At 41.6% G+C, this 22,266-nt stretch overlaps 1 protein-coding gene across 3 annotated transcripts in view; it reads right to left on the bottom strand.

The window, feature by feature from the left end:
• Positions 1-304: 304 nt before the first annotated feature.
• Positions 305-22,266, bottom strand: part of dph1 (diphthamide biosynthesis 1) — a 53,820-nt gene continuing 31,858 nt past the window's right edge. For 2 of the 3 annotated variants that reach the window (XM_029518388.1, XM_029518391.1), the window contains exons 5-12: positions 20,512-20,666; positions 18,947-19,068; positions 16,967-17,035; positions 12,923-13,079; positions 9,740-9,840; positions 4,164-4,242; positions 1,521-1,655; positions 305-1,129 (exon numbers count right to left, since the gene is read on the bottom strand). In XM_029518388.1, coding sequence (XP_029374248.1) covers positions 1,040-1,129; positions 1,521-1,655; positions 4,164-4,242; positions 9,740-9,840; positions 12,923-13,079; positions 16,967-17,035; positions 18,947-19,068; positions 20,512-20,666 — 908 coding nt within the window. In that variant the 3' untranslated portion in view covers positions 305-1,039. The remainder of the gene's footprint in view (positions 1,130-1,520; positions 1,656-4,163; positions 4,243-9,739; positions 9,841-12,922; positions 13,080-16,966; positions 17,036-18,946; positions 19,069-20,511; positions 20,667-22,266) is intronic. The other variant, XM_029518389.1, reaches the window with a different exon arrangement.

The following is a 22,266-nucleotide window of genomic DNA, read 5'->3' as shown; positions in this document are numbered from 1 at the left end:
TGGAGAAGACTGCTAGTTTGTAGGCAAACAGCAAAACTCACAGAAGATCGTGCCCATCTGAGACAATGTGCTGCAACCTGAGGAAGGTTCTCAGTATCAGCCAAAGCCACAGCAAGATGCTTCTTACGCGTCCAACAAACAGCAACAGTGTGTTTTATTTATTTATCTATCGACGGACTCCAACATCAATAAATAATGAGGATGGAGGGCAGTCGTGACTAGCACTACACGCATCCAGGAACTCACACTCAGCCTCTAAGAACAGGCATGAGCATGTGTTTATCAAAAACACTCACACAGCCAATGCAAGTTCATTTCTGATTTATTGTTTCAGAATTCAACAAGACAAGTGAGAAAGACAAACAAGGTCGCGTCATAATCCATCACATTTTCCTAGAACATGTCAAATAAAGTGTTTCACACAATTTGTGTATGATTTTATTTGAAGTACAGCATGAGGGGGAACTTACTGAAAGTGTCCAACAACATACCGTGTTTTATGTAAGGAGAAGTGGATTGCATTTGACTAAATCCACCCACATTAAGACACTAATTCCTTACAACACGTTCAAGGTCATCTTGCACTCTTTGTCGCTCTCTGACAATCACAAAAGCCGTGTCTGAAGTACAGAAAGGCTCCACATTTTCCCCCTTTGCAGGAGGAATCACTTTCTTATCACAGTAGAGAGCAGCCTGCATAGGAATTTTACTCAGATGAACATTTGTGAGCTCAAAAAAAAAAAAAAAAAAAAAGCTATTCTCTCTGTTGCGTGTATTTTGAGCTCAGAATAGAAGCCAGAAATGTGAATAAGAGCAATGAATTTTGTTTGATCTGCTGTGCTGTAACATGAGAGATTATTTATGGCTAGTAATCCATTTGAGGAGGGGCTGTAGGTCTGCTCCGGCTTTATCCCGGCGTGCTCAGAGACTGTCTGGACAAGTACCCACTCTGCTCCTCTGGCCTGATCTCCCACCAGCCATTAACAGGATACAGGCTACAGGAAACGGCAGGCACGAGGCGAGTCAAAGGTGCTGCTGGTCATGATGTGTCATTCCCCTGGCAGCCACAGGGGGCGCCCTGGGTCTGTCCACACTGCTTGGTTGGAGGAGCTGGCTCTGAGCCTGGCTTCTGCAGGCAGGCAGTGGGATAGCATTAACACTTGGAACAGTGACAGTACCTACCTCAGACAGATTAGTGCTAATATGAAGCAATATGGCTATTGTTGGGTGTATTCACACAGCAGCAATTAACTGGATTTCTAACTCTCTCTTTAATAATTGAATAGATGAATAGGAATTTTAACGATGCACTTCAGGGTCAAGGTCATTCCCATGCCTTTCAGACCGTGCTCCGTATGCATGTCCTACTGTCACTGTGCCACTGGGTGTCAGTGTGGTGATGTACTGATAAAAGCCATCAAGCACATACTGAACACTCTTTATCGACTTTCCCTCCCACTCCCATCCCCTCTCCTCTCCTTTCTCTGTCATTTATTCTTTTATCTCCCAACCCGGCTCACCTGGGCTTGTCTGCGAGTAGGCCGCACAGGTTGATTGTCAGGGTGGTTGGGAGTCCATGGCCCCAGGCTCGTGTTGGAGTAGAAGTCCATGGGGTAGATTTGCTTCCAGCCAACTTCCTGTAAGGCCACAGCTGCCTAAGAGACAGACAGACGACAAATCATGTAAAAAGAGGAATAAAAAGGAATTAAAAAAAAGAAAAAAAAAAGAAACACCAACCAGCTCAAAATGCACGACCAGCACCCCATGCTGTGTTATGGTACACATTTCTGTAAACAGATCAAAACAGTGGCAAGAAACTGCAGAGTGATGAGAAGACGCAACAGACTGACTGTACAAGACAGGTGTCATAATATTAAGCTTGGATAACGGGCAGAGTTGTCATGTTATCCCTATGCAGCTGCACTGCACAACACACAGCTGCTAGACGAGAGCAACAGTACTGGCATGACAATGCTGTGACATAAGTGTAGACTGCTCCATATGGAAGAGAAGTGTCTCTGAATACCGATGTGAATGAAAGAAAGGAGAACAGCTGAGTGACTGAGCAGAAGAATAAACAAGCATGTTGAATCAAAAAACAAATGTGATTGTCACTTAATTATTCATCCGCTGAGTCATCCATTTCCAGCTATTTATTTTTGATTATATTCATTCAGATTCAAACAATGTTAAGGATCATTTCATTTATATATAGAAACATGATGAGACAACCAGTTTTTAATCATAGAAATGAGAATTTAGTTCAAAGGAAATATTAGAAAATCTCTCCTGCTCTAGGACATAAATCCTCACTGTCACACAGCTTCTGTAGTTTATTTTGTTATTATAGTGTGTAGCAATGAAATAAAAAGTTTGTGTTCACTTCCACAATGAGCACAAATATGGTTTTGCACTTTCAGGCAAACTGGCAAAACAATAGCAGTCGACTTTAATAATAGTAATTTTCTATCGCAATTTTTAATACAGTGCTTCACAATTCTTTAGAGTGAAAACATTCAGAAACACACAGAAATTTTACTGCTCCATTGAATAGGTCATTAAGCTATACAGTACTTTATTTTTTGTCTCTTCTGAAAAACAACACAGGTACAATGTTGCACATTATGTAAAGATTCTGACATAAAATATAATTGCTATCTGAATTTTGTGTGTATGTCTTTAATGTAAAACAACCAAACAAACCCTACAACAACAAAAACCTTTCTTCCCTCATACCTAGGGATTTAAAATATATCTGGGTCAATTCTTATGAACTACTACTAAACAAATAACCAATCATATGCTGCAATAAATCTTTTAGTTTCTCTTTTTTGGCTTTCCCTTCCTTAGACAGCCTTCTGCTGGAGCCCTCTCTTCATTTTCTCTTCTCCTCTGCCGTATTCTACTCATCGCTCATTTCTCCAGCTTTTACTCACTGCTATCCTCTTCTCCGCTCTCACACCAACTGCCTCTCTGTGGATGCTAGCTTCTCTTGCTAATCCCTGCTCTGACAGGAGAGCTAAGTGTGTCTTATTGACTATAAATATAACATGAGACGCACTGAAAATAAATGCCCCCCCCTCCACCAACCCCCATCCTTCCATCTTGCTCCTCTTCATTTTCATTCTAAATGCCAAAGCACAGTGCTCTGAGACCTAAAACTCTCATAGGTATGGGATGGCCATGAATTAAGACTTATCACGACCACACATATACACAGACACAAATGCTGATCAAAATTATTTAAATGTACAGACACTGTTTGCAAATAGCTTCCAGGGAGAGAAATGTGATCTGTAACACAAACAGCTTAAGAAAACAGATTGCTTCTTTCCTCATTACAGCAGGACGAATTTCAGACAAATTACAGAATCCAGTCAAAAACAACACAAAACAACCCTCACTTCCTGTGTGAAGGTGAATGCTATCATTACTCTTAATGGCCTCATTCTGAAACATTATGTGCAGCACAAACAACCATTTCAAATCAAAATCCAATATTCAAGCCAGCGATTCGCCTCACATCCATTTCACAAGAGTGAAATCAGTAATATATCTTTGATAAAAATCAGTGACTGAATTAGTGACATCAAATGCTAACCAGCCAAGTCACATCATAGCACATATCTGCCAAACCCATCACAAAGCTGGCCTTTTTTCTTTTTTCTGGTTACACCAGCTGCGGCGGCACACAAACAAACACTTGCTTTGAAATGGATCTTTATGGGTTGCAGTCCGATCTATCTCTCTCCTGTTAGAAAAACAAGACAGCTGCAGGAGGGGAGGGACTGTGTATCCCTTTAGCCGGTAGGGGGGTTGTCTGCTGCTGATGCTGATTTGTGTGTGTTTGCGTGTGTTTGTATGTATGATGTGTGCTTTATAGCTGGGGACGGAGGGAAAGGAAGATGGATGGTAGGTGTAGGAGGTGTGTTACTTCATCTCCTTCACTAGCAGGCCTAAATGACTCTCATACAAATTCAGCAACTTTTCAAACACTTTCCTATTCTGTAACTCTGCTTCTCCTTCAATTTAACTAAGACTTGAGCAATACATCTGTCAAGAGGTCTTTGTCCTAGTAGAGAAGTCTGTGTGTGCATGAAGCTCCACTCATGAGTGAGTGATGGCTGTGATGTCTGCGGAAAGACTATAAGTGGCGCATTTACCTCATATGGAGACAGCAGGGGTTTGGAGAACGCTGTGCCCCAATCAATGGAAAGGCGTGGACAAGCAATCTGGACCCACCTGTAGGAAACACAAGGTACAAATGTACATACATGACTTAGTAATGAATATGTGTGTAAAAAAGGAGCAGTTGGAGAGGGTGAGAAACCAAGATCCTATTAGGCAGGCAGGGCGCATCTGCGACTCCATGCTGCATTTGGATATGTGATGCAATGGGTTGTGTGCAGGGAGCCTCCCTCCACCTCATCTCCAGCATCTGTTGGAGAGATCTGTCCTGATTTGCAACAGCTTTAAAGACAGCCACACTACACTGTCTGAATGCATAGCTGGCCAGCGAAAGGGGGAGTCTGAGAAGAGAGCAGGAGTAAGGTTTTGTGGTGGTGGTGGAAGGATGGGGGGGGTGCACTTTATTGCAGGAGACAAAATCTGAAAAACAGGGGAAGAAGTGAGCAGAGGTGAAAAGAGAAGAAATACACTGAAAGAGGGAAAGGATAGGTGAGTGTGAATAAAAAAGCTGCACCAGCCCGGTCTCTACGGAGGTAGCCTACATAGCTGGCAGGGTGGGGTGGGGGCGGAAGTGCGTGGGGGAGGAGGGAAAGTAATGGAGGCCTGTGTATGAAAGAGATGGGGAGGGGGTAAGGAAAAAAACAGAGAGGACACAGATATGTAGAGATAGAGAGAGAGAGAGAGCAATGAAGATGAAAATACAGGGAAGGAGTGGTGTTGATTGGGGGGAGGGGAGGGCACAAGCAAAAAGAGTGAGAACAGAGACAGAAGGGAGGAGGAAGATTGGCAGTGAGAGAAGTGTTTATTCTGGAAAATGCATGAGAGCAGGATGAGGAGGGAGTGGATGTAAACAGCTGGAGGAAAAAATGAACAATGGAAAAATGGAGACAGGAGAAGTGGCCGGGGCTACAAAGGTTAGCTTTCACAGATCCACGCTGGATCTCCACTGCAGAGCACCCCCCTTCCTGTCCTGATGATGGAGCTCCATCAGGTCCAGTGACAAATATGAATCGGGATCCAGCGCAGATAAAATCCCCAGAGATAAGAATGCATAAATGTCAATAAGAATCTGCCTGTCTCAGATTTATGCAAAGGAGTACAGGCGAGTACAGATGCATAGATGGAAAACACATGGGACACACACACAAACGCAAAAAAACCCCAACAACTTTTGCTGTAAGCGCCTGGATACTTCCATGTCTATTCTACTGCGTCAAACTCCCCCATCTGTCTCGTCTTCATTTGTTAACTTTCACACTGCTTCTCAATTGTCCTGTTGACTTTCGCTCTACTCTTTCTGTCACAGAAATATTCCAGCCCCTCTGCGTTTTCCCCAGCATTTTCTGATTTTAAAATATCATCTAAAAAATATACACACACGTTCAAAGAACTAATTACAAGAGGAGGAAAAGCCTGACAATTTAGGTGTGTGTGCAAACGTATAAGAGTACACATATATGCACTCCTGCGGTGGTGATGCACATCTGTAGTATCTGGTGGGTAAAAGTGGGATGGTGATTATTAAGGATAGCAAGACTCTGCTGATAGAATCCTTGGAGCAAACACCAAGAGGACTGTCTGAGAGGAAAGCAAGACAGAAAGCATGAAGGGGAGGCAGAGAAGATCCCTCCAGAGCAGCAGAGAGTTGATTGGCACATCAAGCCAGAGGGGACTTTTCTAATATTAGCACTGGGTCTGACTGAAGGGAGCAGTTCAGTGGAATACGTGGTGCTGTGCTGGGTGTTGCCCCCAAATTGTATTTCCAGCCCTTATCTTGCCTTCACTTGAGCCAGCACAGTGGAGAATGCACAGAAATAGGTTGAGTGAAACAAAGAGAGAGCTGGAGCCAAGAAAAAGGTGGGACATGAAAAGACAAGAGCTGTCTCTAGCAGCTGGACCTTGTTTCACAACTTTACTACATTTTCAGTTTAGGATGAACTGGAAAGTTTCATGGATCTAAAGAATGTGTTTTCTTACTGAAGTGACTTTCCACATATGTAAGGATTAGAGAAGCATGATGCAGGGCAGTGGAGCGCTCCGCAGTGGCATATGAAGGTAAGGTCACATGGCATGTGGTGTTGATGTGAAACGTGAGCTGAACCCCGAGCTTTGCTACATTATGCTGTGGCCCATTGAACCCTGACACTGTTGGGAAGACCTCCACCTGCTCAACTGTGCTTCAATTACAAACACATACTCTTGAACCGCCAGCAACAACAATTAACCTTTCAGTACTGCGGGAAAATGGAAAGTTTTCACTTCTGACTGCAAATGTATCACAATTAAAACAAACCATTTACTTCCAATGGAGTCAACAATTAAAATTCAAACAGAAAGATAAAAGGCTACGACGTACTGGGTGGCATCTGTAGTCTAGTGGAGTAAGTGTACGTGGTGTGCAGATATCTGTACAATAGTTTAAAAACTGCTTGGGGACAGGCAAATTACACACTTAAGAGCACATGCTGATGAGACCTCTCTGTTTATATGAGTGAGTATGTGTGTGTCTGGGGTTGGCTCTGTACAATTTGCCAGGTCTGCTAGAGCTGAGCAATAATGTGTCCTTTACCTCCCCGTCGCCTATTGCTCAACCGCTCTCTCTGTCTTCCATTCTATCTTCTCTCCACCACAGCTTCAACAACCTGGTGATTTGCAATGTTTAATGTAGCCTCATGAAGGTTTCGTCAGTTCTTACCAAATCTTTTGAGTAAAAACCTTTTGAGGGAGTAACGTAATGAGAGAAGAGAAAACTCTAGACTCATTAAGGAACACTAAAACACCACCACATTTAACAAAAACAAAAATAAAATAAAGCTGGAAATCTTCCTTTCATACTTTTTTGATATTGTCCAGAGAATCAAGTATCAAAACCTGCCACTGACTAAAACCTGGCATCATTGGTTTGATCTGATTGTTACTGTCCTTATTCTTTGAAGAGGGATTGTGTTGGCACAAGTACTGACATTTCCTAAATGATATGCAGCCCTAGTTTTCAACAGTAAAGAGAGCGAATAGACTGCTAGTTTATTAGACACACCTTCTACTAATACAACTAATCCTGTGTGAGGCACTTCAGCCCTGCAATAGCTTCTACCTATGTTCATTTTTTTCTGCTTTAGAGAGGTACCACTTCAAATTCATGGTAATTTTTGAATGAGTAGTGAGCGCTGTAATTTAATTATGTTCTGCTAAGCTGAGAGATGTTTTCCTTTTCACGTGTAATTAGCGTAAATAATGGCAGACTAAATATTTTCTTAAAATATATGATTATATTTTTTACATGCCCACTTGCTGTATTGGCAACTGAGTACACAACCTTATAGTATATTCCCATCTGATATATATTTAAACAATAGGCCTTCATTTTTTATTCCAACACTTTGGTTTTCTTGACATAAATACTATAAATTCTGGTGAAACAGACCTTGTTGAGAAGCTCTTTGTCTGTACTAAGGGGTTTGTTTTGATTCAGTGAATCGTGCCTGACTTACATAATTTTCAAGTTACACTCATACATCAGACTGAGGATGATTGCCAAAAAACAAAGGGAAGAAAAGAGAGAGAGAGAAAAGGAAATTTTACCACCATCGCTCGTTTTCTAAACACAACCCCCTCAACTACCTCTGCATCTCACTCTCTCTCCAACTCACTGTCGGCATCTCTCAGACCTTCTGTCCCTTTCTCACCCACTCTTCCCTCACACATCACACCTCTCATTACTCCTCAGTGAGAGGCCAATCTGAGGGAGTGTGAGGAGAGAGTGAGAGACTGTTAAGTACCTGTGCCTCTGTGACTGTGATTGGATCTAAAGCACATCAGTGTGTCACTTACTCAATGTCCATCCTCACCTTTACTCATCCTTAAAGGAAGTCAGAAAAATCTAACTGCATCTTGAGATATGAGTATTTGATACTTCATTTAAGAGGCTTGAGGAATGTGTTTCTATTATTTTAACGGGCATATTTCACTACCTGCCACTCAAAATCCATATGTGCATCAATACCTTCACACTTCACCAGTAATTTTATATTATGTGAGGGAGTGAGGGGAACTGTGTATTGTGTGTTAAAGTTTACAGGCTCTAGTTTGAGGTAGGGCAACATACTTTTAGATGAGGTAAAATAATGGAACAGAATTTGGAGCCTAAAGGCAAAATAAATTAATAATAAACCATCTGGAGCAAGGGGGAGGCTAATCTTTTTTTTTTATGGTTTATATTAGACTCTGACTTCATTGGCACTACAGAGCTTTCCTTAAGTAGATTATTTATGTGTAATGTTCCTTTTTTCCATACCCCATGTATCAGAGATTAAGAAACTGTATCAGGCATTCAGGTCATTGAACTGGACTATTTGTTTATGCTATGGAGGCGAAACTTTGGAATCCGACTGAGCCATGAATGCCAATTTTGTTCATGAAGACTACTGTTTAGACCAGCTCCTTGTTATAATGTGCACCAATAAATTATCTTGACTCCCCAATTAAGTGTGCAATGATGCTTTCAGAATACATTTCAAATGTTGTTGAAACAACTTTTCAGATGACTACTTGTTGTTGATCATAATAACTATGGCAGGGCCCATGTTGTGGAAGAAAAATAACCCAATCTTAACAACAAATACAATTTTGTTGAAAGGACGAGATGCTTCGATCCCTAGTATTTGCATCACCTCTAATTGAGGAGTTCTTGAACGATGGCTGCTATAAGGTTTTACCATCAGGACAGATCATCAGTTGTATACCTCAGCATCACAGTGTGTTTTGGCCATTAATCACAAGACAATCCTCTGCTGAGGAAGGCCCACCACAGGTTGATCAAGCCTGGGTGTGCGTCCTGTAGTTAGCTGTTCACCTTAGCAGATGGTGTCACTTCTCTTCAGTCAGAGCCAATGACTTGTCCTCTCAGCAGTGTCGGCCAGCTCTTTGATGGCCTGTCTGTGAGCCTGTCCCCTGACTCCACCCTGCCTGAGGAGCTTTGTTGTTTTGCTGGCTACAAAGCCCCGACACCACACCACCACCGGGCGCACCTTCATCTTCCAGCCTCTGTCCTCTGCCTCAGCTGCTTAGTTGGTGTACCTCAGCTGTTTAATACATATTAATTAAGAGCTAAGAAATGAAGACAACGGCGATAAAAAGTAAGTCATTTTGTAGAAGTAAGTGTTATTATGATGTGAAAAAGACAATGAAAATAATTTTAGCTTTCTTGTTGCAGGAAGCTTTGGCATGTGGACATGGGAAATAAAGAGAAGTACAAGAGGATCCTCATGCCTTTACAAAAACAAAAATGAAATGGTAAACTTTTCCCTGCATTGGTAGGACTGGTAACTCTATAATACTTCATTAGTTTCAAATAAACAACTTGATGTGTTTTCTGAATCCCTTTTCTGTAGCGAGATGGAGTTTAAAAATTTGGCTTGCTTAAGCTTTGGTAGTGATAGGAGTATATGGTCCATTGTTTTTACTTCATCTGCCACAGTCAACTAGTTCTACAATGAATAGAAATGGCTTATTTTGAGTTTTCCTAGGTGTGCGTGTTTTTGACAATACTCACGCATCCACATCAGCCATAAGATCCAGCTTCCTGGGGAAAATCTCAGACAGGAGCACTCGAGTGAAGCTCCTTCCCAGTGACTGGAGCCTCGACTCCAGGTGCTAGGGAAGGGAAAGGAGTGAAGTACTCTAATTAGGGTCTTTCAGTTGTGAGCCTCGGGAAGCACAGACCATATTTCCTGCAACTTAGCTGGTTGGCTGGATAGACAGCTTTGGAAACAAAATGCCTCCAGTGCTGGATGTAGCTGATATGGAGTCATAAAAAGATCATTGTAAATGGTTTTGACTCCAAACATCAAATACAGTCCTTCTTACAATTAAACTTCCACCAACACCGACATTTCTCAACCTAAGGTCATCCCAAAGTTTTTTCTTGATTGTCAGTCACAGCAGAAAGACTGACTCAGACTATTTCACAGCATAGCCCAAAACGTGCTGAGATGAAGTTCAGGGAGGTAGCATCTCAATCAGTCTCTTGAACCCGGTCCTCTTGTTCCACCTGGCATTATCAGACCAAAATAGGATGTGTAATTGGTCCAAAGAATTTTAAGGCTTCCTTTAGGTCCACTTGGCCTTGACCAAAATAGAGCAACATCTGGATAAGATGTCCAGAAGAACAGTAGTTCCCTTTAACTACTGGAAGTTCAGTTTCCTAAACCAATCACAATGTTTTCAGGTATAAGGAAGAAAATTTAGGTGCTCATGACCACAATTCCATTCTTTCAGGGTTTTTCTGGAGCTATAGGCTGCATGAGATGCTATTACTTCATGTTAGCTCAGACTGTGTCCTTTCCTTTTGTGGAAGGGTGGCCCATGGTTTCTCAACAGAAAGGACATCCTTCTGAAAATGAGGTTCGATAACAGTCAAACCAGAATACCAGTCGGAGCTTTGCCCTCTTTGAGACAGTTTTAAGGTATAACCAACTTTTTCTTTCGGGGGAAAACAATGTCCTCCAACACACATCGAGTATCTATAACTGAAGGCATCACTGGAAAAGAGTCAAGCCAGAGCGTCAGAGTTGGGGAAACTTGTTGAGGTGACAAGCCCAACTTCATTTGTCAAAGGTTACGTTCATACTGCAAGCCTTAATAATCCATTCAGAAAGTTTTTTTTGCAGATGTTCACATTATATTTACGGGAATGACCCTAGAAAGGTAGGGGAAAAAGATGTTAGTGTTTAAGGTGCAGTTAGGTCTAATATTTCACAAACCCTCAACTTACTACCTCTGTTGTTGCTGTTTGTTTTTGCATTGTGACTAATGGCTGTGTACAAATTTGACGACTGTCCATCTTGAGCAGGGGTCGGCAACCTGCGGCTCCGGAGCCACATGCAGCTCTTTCAGGCCCCTGCTGTGGCTCCGGAGGGCGAGCTTTAATTTTGGAGTCCTGTTGATCTTTGGATCCACATACCTGTGCAAGCAGATTTTTTCCACAATGAACTTTATATAAAGCAAACATCGCTCACGGCTCACGGATGAGAGCCTGCAATCCTGCATGAAGCTTAAAGTGTCATCTTACAACCCAGATATTGATAAAGGTTTCATAAAGGTAACACACTCTCATAAAGCATAAGTTTAAAAAAATAGTTTAATAGCTTCAATTTAGGTTGTGTGGCTCTGAGCGGGTTTTAATTTTGTTGGGAATGGGCCCAAATGGCTCTTTCAGTGCTAAAGTTTGCAGACTCCTGATCTAGAGTGACATAAAAGTTGCACTGAGTAGAGATATGGGTCATTTGGCTGTTAGGTCTCATTTAAAAAAAAAATCAGATCTGTATCTTATTTATAATGGCATATGAGAGTGGCCCAAATCTGATTTGAAAGCTCTGATTCCATGCGACCGGTGCCATTCACACTGCCATTAATAGTAGTAGTATAGTATCTGGATCACAAAGGGGGGAAAAAATCTGATTCGGGCCACTTAGGCCTTCTGTGTGAGCACAGCCGAAGAGATTCTGCCATTCTTTCCAGGAGCCAGTTTTCCAGGGCATAGCCACCAGCTTTACTTGGCATCTTGCTGTGGATCAGACGCCTGGGAAGTCTGTTGGGCTGACCCTATGCCCCTTGAGCACATGACTAGATGCCAGACTTTGTGCACTGCATTAATAAATGAAATTGTTTGGCCAGTTCAAAGAACACTGATAGCCTGCTTTACTGTTGCTTTGGTGAAGTGTTATTCAGAGAAACAGAACACAGCTAATGCTCTTTTTGGTGAGACAAAGATATGACTAATGCTAATATCCACTATCTGTGGGAGTGCCACGAGACATTTCTACAACTGTGCTCTTATCAAAGATAGTCCTGTCGACTTACTTGAGAGGTTATCTAGTGCTACACTTAGTCTCGACAGATCACTTTGGGAAAGCTGGTGGGTCTTTTTCATCAAATCCCCTGTCTTAATCCATCAGTTTCTGCCACCTTAAAGTAAAACTTTTCTCTCTCTGGTTGACATCAAGACAAACTATATCTTTTGGTGATGTACGAACAGGAGATTTACACCTAACAAAATATCAGAAATTATATTAACTTATAAAATGTTAGTGTGTACCCACAAACGGTATTTAAGAATATCAAGGTGTTTTTATGTTTGTTTAATGTTATGTTTTTAGGTGAGTGAATGCTTGAAAGTTATACCATAAGTTATGTTATCACAGTTGGTTAAAGTCTGACTTTTTATACAAAGGTGAAGAAATCAAATTGTTTAATTTCACAAGATAAGGGGATTCACAGAATTATTAGATTTAACAGCCTGTGTTCAGTTTGGCTGACTGACAACATGGGAAGCAATTTTGGATGATTTATTTGATTTAAAATTTCTCAATTTAATTTTGAAAGGCTTTCATTCAAGCTTTTGGTGCAGTATTCCTCAGGCAGTATTTATCTATGGTTGATTATTTCTCATTTATACAGTGATATTCTGCACATCCCTAGCAGCAACACTTCAGTACAGCCAACCTCGAGGCCAACACTGGGATTAAGGTGGGAACATTCAATGTCTGCTTGACTGCATCATCCAAATCTGAAATAACAAGCTCCCAGTGTGATGAACACTTGTCTAATTAGTACTTCATGTCACCACATCACTTGTCAAAGAAACTCAAAGAAAAATATTACAAACTGTTGCATAAGGGCCCACAGGACATACATACGTAAACATGTTGAAAGGTAGGGTGGTGCAGACTCTCACCTCCAGGACTTTGGGGTTGCCCTGCCGGCCCAGCGTGCCCAAGATCAGGCCCCATCTCTGGGCTGACCGCGCCTTGTCTATAGCCTGGAGCCTTAAGGAACGCATGGCCTCGTGGTCATAGTACTCCCTGGAGAAAACCTTATTGTAGGGGTCATATCTACAAACAAACAGACAGACATACAGATGTAAAAGGAATGTAGCCATAGAAAGACTTATCTGTGTGTTTGGCTGGTTGTGTCTGTGGACTGTGGACTTCCTGGCGGGAACCGTGTCATGTCATTTCTTATTACCGCTGGTGCTGTTTGAATTCCTGTTGCCTATCTCTGTTGGTTTCTGTGGTTTAAATTCGCAATTCACTCAGTTACTGTTCACTCCACTCTCAGTTAGTCAACCATTTTGTTTTCACTCATTTTAAATCACTCAGGCAATTCCTTAGCTCTGCTAACTTAGTTTAGCAATTAGCAATGGCCTCTACCTCTCCTTCTTTCTCTCATCTTTCTCCTTCTTCCTCATCCTGCTCTGTCTCCTTTAGTGATACATGTCCTAAAAGCAGGTTCTTGATAGATGTGGAGGAGCGAGTTAATGATTTGGAGTCGCGGCTCCACACCGTAGCTAATCCAACTTATGCTAGTATAGCTAGCGTGTCCCCTGTAGTTGGTGTGGGCCGACCTAGAGCAGCTCCTAGATCAGCTCAGAGAGTTTCCTCCCCCCGCCGGCTGGGTGACTGTTTGAGACATGAGTAGGGTTTGCTAACTGCCCCTTGAAAAATGGAATCGTCCCATATTTAGGAACAAAAATATTTGTCCCATATTTAGCACTGTATTTCCATGATGGATCAAAAATTGTCAGTAAAACAACAGAGTTGGCTGGCCCTGCCAACTAGGCATCTCTTATTTTTTTTTCAGTGAGTTGGCAACCACAAACAAGAGCCCGAGCTGTAGGAATCAGTCTCCAGTTCACCACCAACCAGTTCATGTTTCAAACACACCCGCTGAGAAACCAACTCTAGTATAATCGGATCGGATAAGCCTAAATATGGTAAAGTGGCAATTCACGTTGGCAGTAACGACACCTGACTACGTAAGTTGGAGGTCACAAACTTTAATGTGGAGTCGGTGTGTAATTTTGCAAAAATGATATCGGACACGGTAGTTTTCTCTGGACCCCTGCCCATCTGACCAGTGATGTCATGCCGTCATTTCACGGCTGGTTGTCGAAGTGATGTCCAGAAGACAATGTGGGCTCCATAGATAACTGAAAGACTTTCTGGGGGACACCTGGTCTGATTAGCAGAGATGGTGTCCATCCCACTGTGGAGGGGGGCACTTTCAAATCTAGAAATCTGACTGAAATTACTAGGAAGTTAAAATGTGAAATTCCCAAGTCCAAACCAGCAGGCAGATCTATTGAGCCAAAGGTCAAGAGAGGAGTTAAAAACGTGAACTTAATTGAAGATTGGATCTAATTTGGATCTAAATATAACAAAAAATTAAATGAGTATCTAGATCACTATCATTCAAATCCCTGTTGAATGAGCTGATCAATGATCATATTATGGATTTATTCTGTATCCCTGACATCTGGCTTCAGCAGATTGAGAATGTTAGTATCAATGACTCTGCACCCCCCCCCCCCCCCCCACTCACTCATGCTCAATTTCATATTCCTCATACCAGAGGTCGAGGAGGCGGGGTGTCTGCAATATTTCATTCCAGCTTATTACTGCGGGGCTGAACATGTCTAGGTTATTTGGTTAATTGGTGACTCTAAATTGTCACGCCCTCGCCCAGTGCACCCCCATATCCCGGAAACGGATAAGCGGTAGAAGATGGATGGATGGACAGTTCTGCTAGTTACAGTGTATCATCCACCTGGTCATTACACAGAGTTTCTATCACAGTTCTCTGAGTTCCTATCAGAATTAATACTTAGTACAGATAAAATCATTATAGTGAGTTAGTTTTGCATTTAAGTCATTGCTGGACTCAACCAGCTTTTCCTAGTGTGTGAATGAACCTACTCACTGTTTCAGTCACACCTTTTTATCTGGTGTTTACATATGGCATTGAAATTGACCAATTAATAATATTTCCCCACAACTCTTTTCTCCGACCATTACGTAATAACATTTGAGTTTACAATAAATGTTTGAAAAGCATCAAAAATTCAGCTATAGCAGATGTTTATCTGAAAATGCTGTGTCTAAATTTAATTCAGACATCATTTGGTAAACTTCCATGGATGACCTGCAACTTAGACAAAACTGAAGTCATTGTACTTAGCCCTAAGCACCTTAGAGAAGCGTTATCTGACCATCTAATCGCTCTGGGTGGCATTACTTTGGTCTCCTGTTATTTTGATCAGGACATTTCCTTTGTCCTTCACATGAAGCAAGTCTCAGAAACAACCTGTCTCAAGACAATGCAGAAAAGCAAGTCCAAGAATTTGTTGCTTCTGGACTAGACTATTGTAATTCATGACTATCAGGATGTCCCAACAATTCTCTGAAAAGCCTTCAGTTGATTCAAAATGCTGCTGCACGAATATTAACAGGAAGTAGAAAAAGAGATCAAATTGGCTCCCAGTAAAATTCAGAATAGAATTTAAAATCCTTCTCCTTACGTACAAAGCTGTTAATGACCACGCTCCATCATATCTCAGAGAGCTCATAGTTCCTTTTTGTCCCAGTAGGATAATTGACTTCACTTTGCTCTCTGTATGTTGGCTTACTTGTGGTTCCTACAGTTTCCAAGCGTAAACTGAGAGGCAGATCTTTCAGCTATCAGGCTCCTCTTCTATGAAAACAACTCCCAGTATCTGTCTGCGGTGTGCAGACTCTGTCGCAGCTTTGAAGATCAGGCTTAAAACACTCCTTTATGAAAAGGCTTGAGTTAAAAATGTAAGGCTTAATCACTCTTTTCTTTACGTTGTGCAGCTATAGGCCTAGACTGCTGGGGGTTGCACTGAACACCTCTCTCTCTCCCCCATGCATACACATGAAAACATTATTTGTTTCTTCCCGCAGTCTGTGTTTGTCCCACCTGTCCTTGTCCTATAGGTGCTGAATCATCTCTGCTCCATATTCCTGCTGAATGAGTTACATTCAGTGATCATTACACACTACCACTCACTTCCCATTGTAACTTCTTCTCTCCTACTGCTAATCTCTCACTGTGTCTGCTTCTCGATCTCTCCCTTTCTCTCATTCTCTCTCTCTCCCCCTCTTTCAACCCAACTAGCCGAGGCAGATGGCTGCCCTCCCTGAACCTTGTTCTGGTCGAGATTTCTCCCTCTTGTAGGTCTTTTCTTGCCACCGTCACCAAGTGCTTGCTCTTGGAGGGATCTGTGTGGTCTCTTTAACCACTCCAGAAAGAGTTTGGTCTAGACCTGCTCTATGTGTAAAGTGCCTTGATGTAACTTTGTTATGATTTGGCGATATATAAATAAATTAGATTTGATTTGATTTGTGTACACATTACACGTTACTGTCTTTTGTGCAGATATCTATCCTGACAGCAGAAATGCAAGAAAAGGTGAGAAAATCCAATCATGGAATGCCATCGAGTATGACAGGAGTCAATGTATCCTTGGGAAAATAGAGGTATTTTTGAGCATCTAATCTCCTTTTCTCCGGTACAAGGGGTTCACTAGAGATTAGAATCTTGTTTATGAGAGAGACCTGTGATGTGTGTGTGAGGGCGCATGTCTATAACAGCACAATTTCTCTTTGCATGCAAACAAGACTTCATCAAAATAGAACTTACACAAAATCACACAATGTTATCATGACTTTATAATAAAGTGAACAATTACAAATGTCGCATTTATCTTGGTAGGCATCCACATATCTTTAAAAATTACAAAATGAATTGTTTATTTTTCCAACTTTCCCTTTGTCAATCAAATACTAGATTCCACATGCTTTATTTGTTTGGATCAAAATTAGTCATGATACTAAAACTTACTAAAGCAGACTGTCAGTATGTAAGTTATAGAGACATGAAAACAATTCCAGACAAAAAATTGGATTTAATTTCACAATACCTGTAGGCAGGGATATCAGGGTTTGCTATCATGATTGACTCGAGGTGAAATCTTCCATCTCCCAGATAACTATAGAAAAACATCATTTCGGTGTTAATAGTACAGAAAACAAATGAAGAAACATAACTTGTGGCAAGGACAGCTTCTCCAGGCAATCAGTCTTCAATGTACAATCATATTAAATACCAGTCTATTATTTTTTCTCTGGCAACTCCCTTTCTTTTTCTTTTTTAATTTATTCCTCTATGGGGCTTTTTAACAATAGACCAAAGTGTTACCAGGCAGAAGGCCTGAGGCTGGAGTAGGGGGCCTGCCCATCTCTGCTGTTCAGGAACATGACCTCAATGATTGGAGCATGCTGTTTACAGAGAATGCAAGCCCTTCCAATTAACCCAGGGTCCAGTCCTGGGGATTCACCGGAGCCTGGGCAGAGGCACAGTTCAAAAACCATAAGTACACAGAGGTATGGGCACGCCTGAAAATACAGGTTCAGCCAGAACACTTACATAAACCCAGAGTCAGGGTCTGACTGAGAAGACTCCGGCTGTTAGTGTGAGGGGGTTCAGGTCGGTAACCCTGCTCACTGCTGTACAGCCTCAGTAGACCTACTGAGACAGGACATGCAATTAAATGCACTAATTGGTCAGTGTTTAGAATAGCTCAAACAAGCTGTGGGTGGTTTGCCATATATACCACCTGGAGATATATCGAGCCAGAGCTTTATTTGTAAATGTATGTGTCTCTGTGCAAGGCAAAATGCTATTACAAGTCCTACATGCAACATTTTAGAGCACTGACTAATTCATAATGAATGTAATTTAACCCAATATTAGGTATTCATTTATGTACTATTAAAACTAAATCCTCATTCACAGGTAAAACAGAGGTGGTTCTTTGCTCCTTTTGTTGTAGATGGTGGATTGCGTCACAAAGAGGCAGAGGGAGGGGGAAAGAAAAGCGCACCAACTTTCAGGCAGGCTAATCGATTTTGTCTCCCATCACATCCCTCTACACCCTGAGTCACACATCAAAGACAACACACACTGGATTAGCGGGTGAAGTGTACCCCAACCCCTGCACTTCCTTCACATGTACAGACTTGCACAAACACTTAGACACATGCATACCCGTGACTTCCGTTTCCTACAAGAAATGGTGTTTACATATGCACAATTTGTCTCATGCAGACATTTTAATGGACTATCACCTAATGTGTGGGGATCAGATACACCAAGCTGACACAAGGAGACATAATTAAACCCGGGAATTGCTTCAAGTGGCTATGCACCGCAAAGCATTTGATTCTCTTGACTGCAGAGCTGTAAGAGACGTACAGACACAAAGAGGTTGCGGAGGTGTTTGTTGCACGGACCTGTTACTTTGACAGTGTGCTCTCTTTCCTGCAGCACAGTGAGATAAGACTTTGACAAATCTCACATGCACAGGGTTTTATGTTGATGTCAAAACACAGAGGAGCTGCTGTGTTAAGACACAAGCAGCAACTGACTGGACTAAACATCTTTTTGGCTGTGAGCTGAAACTAATTTACAGATAAACAGTGACATGTTGCCATTTCTCACTTCTCACTATGTAAGTGCCACAGTCCATGGTGAGATACCTTCACACTGTGCAAAGCAGTGTGAAGGTATATTTAGCCTTGCCATCCTGGATCAGCATCTGGCTGTTCCAGCTGAATATGGAGGAAGCCTGGTTGGGATGGACACAGACACGACTGGTTGTCACAGCTAGCATGTACATATGCATGCCTGGACTGATCCTTCCTTATGTCACGTGGGTTGTCATGGCAGTGACAGTTATTGTAACTGACTGGGAGGGTGGAGGGGTGACTGGATGAGTCAAGGCTGTATGTCTTTGGATATCTAGATATCTCTTCTAACTAAAAGGAAGAAGGGACAGGGCTTGGGTTGAAAGTATGAAGTGGGAGATAGGTGAAAGGAGATGAATAGGAAGATTTCTTACATTATCGCGTTGACATTTCGGTCCAAGTGAGGGGAGGTACAGCCCAAAATTTCTCCTGGTGATAGGGGTCGACATTGTGGAACTAACACATCATACTCTGGCTTGAGGGCTGCACTCACAGCCTGCAGCATAGAGAAAGTGAGAAGGAAAGATTGTTGGAGATGTACAGGATTTTAACAGCTCACCTTTAACCTTCTCCTGTGCATTAAAAAGACCCCAAGTTTGGTAATGTTGTAAAGTAACTCTACACTTATTGCTATTTATAATTTATGCACACCAGTGGAGTAAAAGCAGTAGAAGAGGTGAAGATGGTTGGTGCAAGTAATTTTTGTCTTTAAATGTGTCCATACATTGAGTTAATTTTCTAAATTTTTTGCTTCCATTGGCTCTCCTCCTTCCTCCTTACAAGGAATGGATAGCAATTGAAACAGAGGCAATTGAAATGTAACTGAGACAGAAGATATTGAATATGTATGTGGAACAAAAAAACAGGGTGAAGAAGCCAAAAGATAAATACTCAAGAGAGGGCCATGGCAGAAATTCTAACGAAGGGCAGGAAATATTAAACTTGGTGGTGAAGCTCAAGTGATCCTGAAGGGACTTGCATATTCACCAATATCTGATTTAATTCCTGTTGGAATTTAAATAAGTAATGAAAAGATGGAAATAAAAGGCACATCAACACAAAAATTAGGGAAATATTTTCTGGAATTGAAAAAAAAAAAAAAAGAAACCTTCTTTCAAACATCTCTAAGATGAAAGACCAAACAATTACAAAGAAACAAAAAAAAAAAAAAGTTGTGCTTGGAGGGGGAAGGACAAATGGAAGGATTTAAAGCTAATTTAAGGCAGTCCACTAGGAATACAAAAGAAATACCAGCTTCTCCCACACCCAGACTAAGTGACCTAAACAAACCCACACACCTAAGACATGAGTGAGGTGGATACAATACACAATTGCAAACGCGAATACATATACACATATGAATGCACTCCAACGCGCCAACATAGCATATGACTGACATGGGTAAAGTGAGGTTTAAAAATAACAACAGTTACATTAGTGAAGACCCAGAGTGGTGGTGTCGCTTCAACGCAACAAATGAGAGCTTTGAAAGACATTATGGAACAGAGCCTGAAAATAAATAAATAAATAAATAAAATACAGTGCAAATTTAATGCTATGGCTGCTACCACTTCTTACGTAAAGAGCAGAGCTGAGCACAACACTGAACCGAGAAGTCTTCCGAGTTCATTCCGCCTTTCAAATCCAAAATAACTGCTGGCGGATTTTTAAAAACCGACTCTTCAACTGAGCTTAACTGTAGAGCATGAACCTGTTCATAAAAGCCAAGAAGCAGAAAAGGTGAACTGTACAAATACACATAAATATATGTGAGTGTGTTTCTATGGTGTATATAGAAAAATACATTAAAAAAAGAAAAAAAAAAAACACATAAAGTGGCAATAATTATTCAGCTGAGGATGCTGAGACACTCTACATTGGCTGTCTGAACAAAAATAGACATATACATAAACTCTAAACAGAGCTGCTGCTCAATCACCTGCAGTGCTGCAACAAACTGAATAGTGCTGACAAGTGCCAGAGACTGTCCTGGGGGAAAGTTGAACTTGACCGTGTCCAGGAAGTGTGCATTGTCCATCTGGATATCCACAAACACATACAGCATCTTAATACCTGCAGTGGAGTCGATGGGGACTGCAGGGAAACAAAGACAAAGCATGACAGATGAATAATTCACTCAGTTATGTCAGGTAAGCCTGAGGTACATATACTATTGATGGTGCTTTAAGCATTCAGTCATACAGCTTCACAGGAACATGGTACAAACATATATAGCTCGCAGGATGAACCCGTGTGATAAAACTGAAACTCATTCAGTGTGAGTCCCCAGCACATACCAGCAACTCATGCGAAGACCTTAATTATTTAGGGAAGAAGAAGGACACATGATTACTATTAATGCCATTAATTTCACAGGCCATTTACTACGCACGTGGCCCTCGGAGACTCACTCAGCGAGGTGCTGAGATAGATGCTAAAAATGTAGACAAGAGTCAAAGAAAGGATAGCGAAAGGTCACGGATAAGAAAAAATAATTATCATTTGCATTGATCAGTGCAATTATTCTTTCTGTAGTGCTACATTTAATTTGCAGATCGGGAGCAAGGGGCCTTTTTTTGGTTATGATTAAGCAAATGGGCCATTACGGTGAAAATATCTAATGAGCAAATGCAGCTCACTTGATGGCTTTGATTCAAGCAACACTGTGTGTGAGCAGGAGAGAGGAAGAGGAGCACAGCACGACAAGGCAGCAGAAAACTGGGGTGTAAATAGCAAAGGGCGTACTGGGAGAAACTGGGAGATGCATATCTTTACACAGTGTTGATGGCAGATGGGATGGAAACGGGAGTGAGAAATGTGTGGAATAGGAATAAAAAATTCCAATGAAAATGTGTTTTAAAACACACTAAAATTCAATTTGGGCTTGGAGGTAGGCAATTTCATAATGAACAATATAAATTCCAAAAGGAAGGGGATGGAAAAGAGGAGTGGAAAAGGTAATAGGATACTGTGTGTGAGAGCGTCGGGGGGTGGGTTGTCAATTAACTGGCAGGGGAAGTGATGAATGGGCTCACATCTCAGCAGAGAGCTAAAGGATAGGGATGGATAAGGAATTTAAACTGTGGGCTTTTGCTGTGAGCCACAAGCTGAGTGAGACACTGAGGAGTTAACTATATGATAAGGATTGGAAAAGCTTGAAGAGTTGAGCAAAGTCCAGACTGAGACTAACAGCTGTCTGCTGCTTGTTTATAGGCTCTCTGAAAATGCAAAGGGCAGAGGAAAAGTGACATCGATCTGTGTTCACATTAGCATGGTAGCCTGAGAGCACTTAGACAGTGCAATTAGAGACACAGGACAGGACTCACTTGCAACATCAGTGGTTTTATTCATCTCTGTTACAACAATAAGGTCACTCAGCAGAGCTGCCTATCAGTTCCCATGTAAACACACACATAGGCATAATAGTATCAAGTGGGCCTAACAAACGGTTCGACACAGTTGTCTTCTGATGTGCTTACAAATCAATATCAACGGCCAAGTTCCATTCTGTGTTGTGTTTGTGGAGCCAGGTGAGGTGGAAGTTAGGAAATAATTGTTCATGTGTTTAACCCATGATACCTTCCCTGCTTATCTAACTTTCCATCCATCCATCTTCTACCGCTTTTATGTTGCTGGGTCACGGGGGGTGCTGGAGCTCGCTCTGCTGAGTGACCTTAGTGTGTAACAGAAATGA

Source organism: Echeneis naucrates, chromosome 13 (genome assembly GCF_900963305.1).
Source record: "Echeneis naucrates chromosome 13, fEcheNa1.1, whole genome shotgun sequence".
Lineage (NCBI taxonomy): Eukaryota > Metazoa > Chordata > Actinopteri > Carangiformes > Echeneidae > Echeneis > Echeneis naucrates.
The sequence above is the reverse complement of the archived record's forward strand: the minus strand, read 5'-3'. Positions and strand labels throughout refer to the sequence as shown.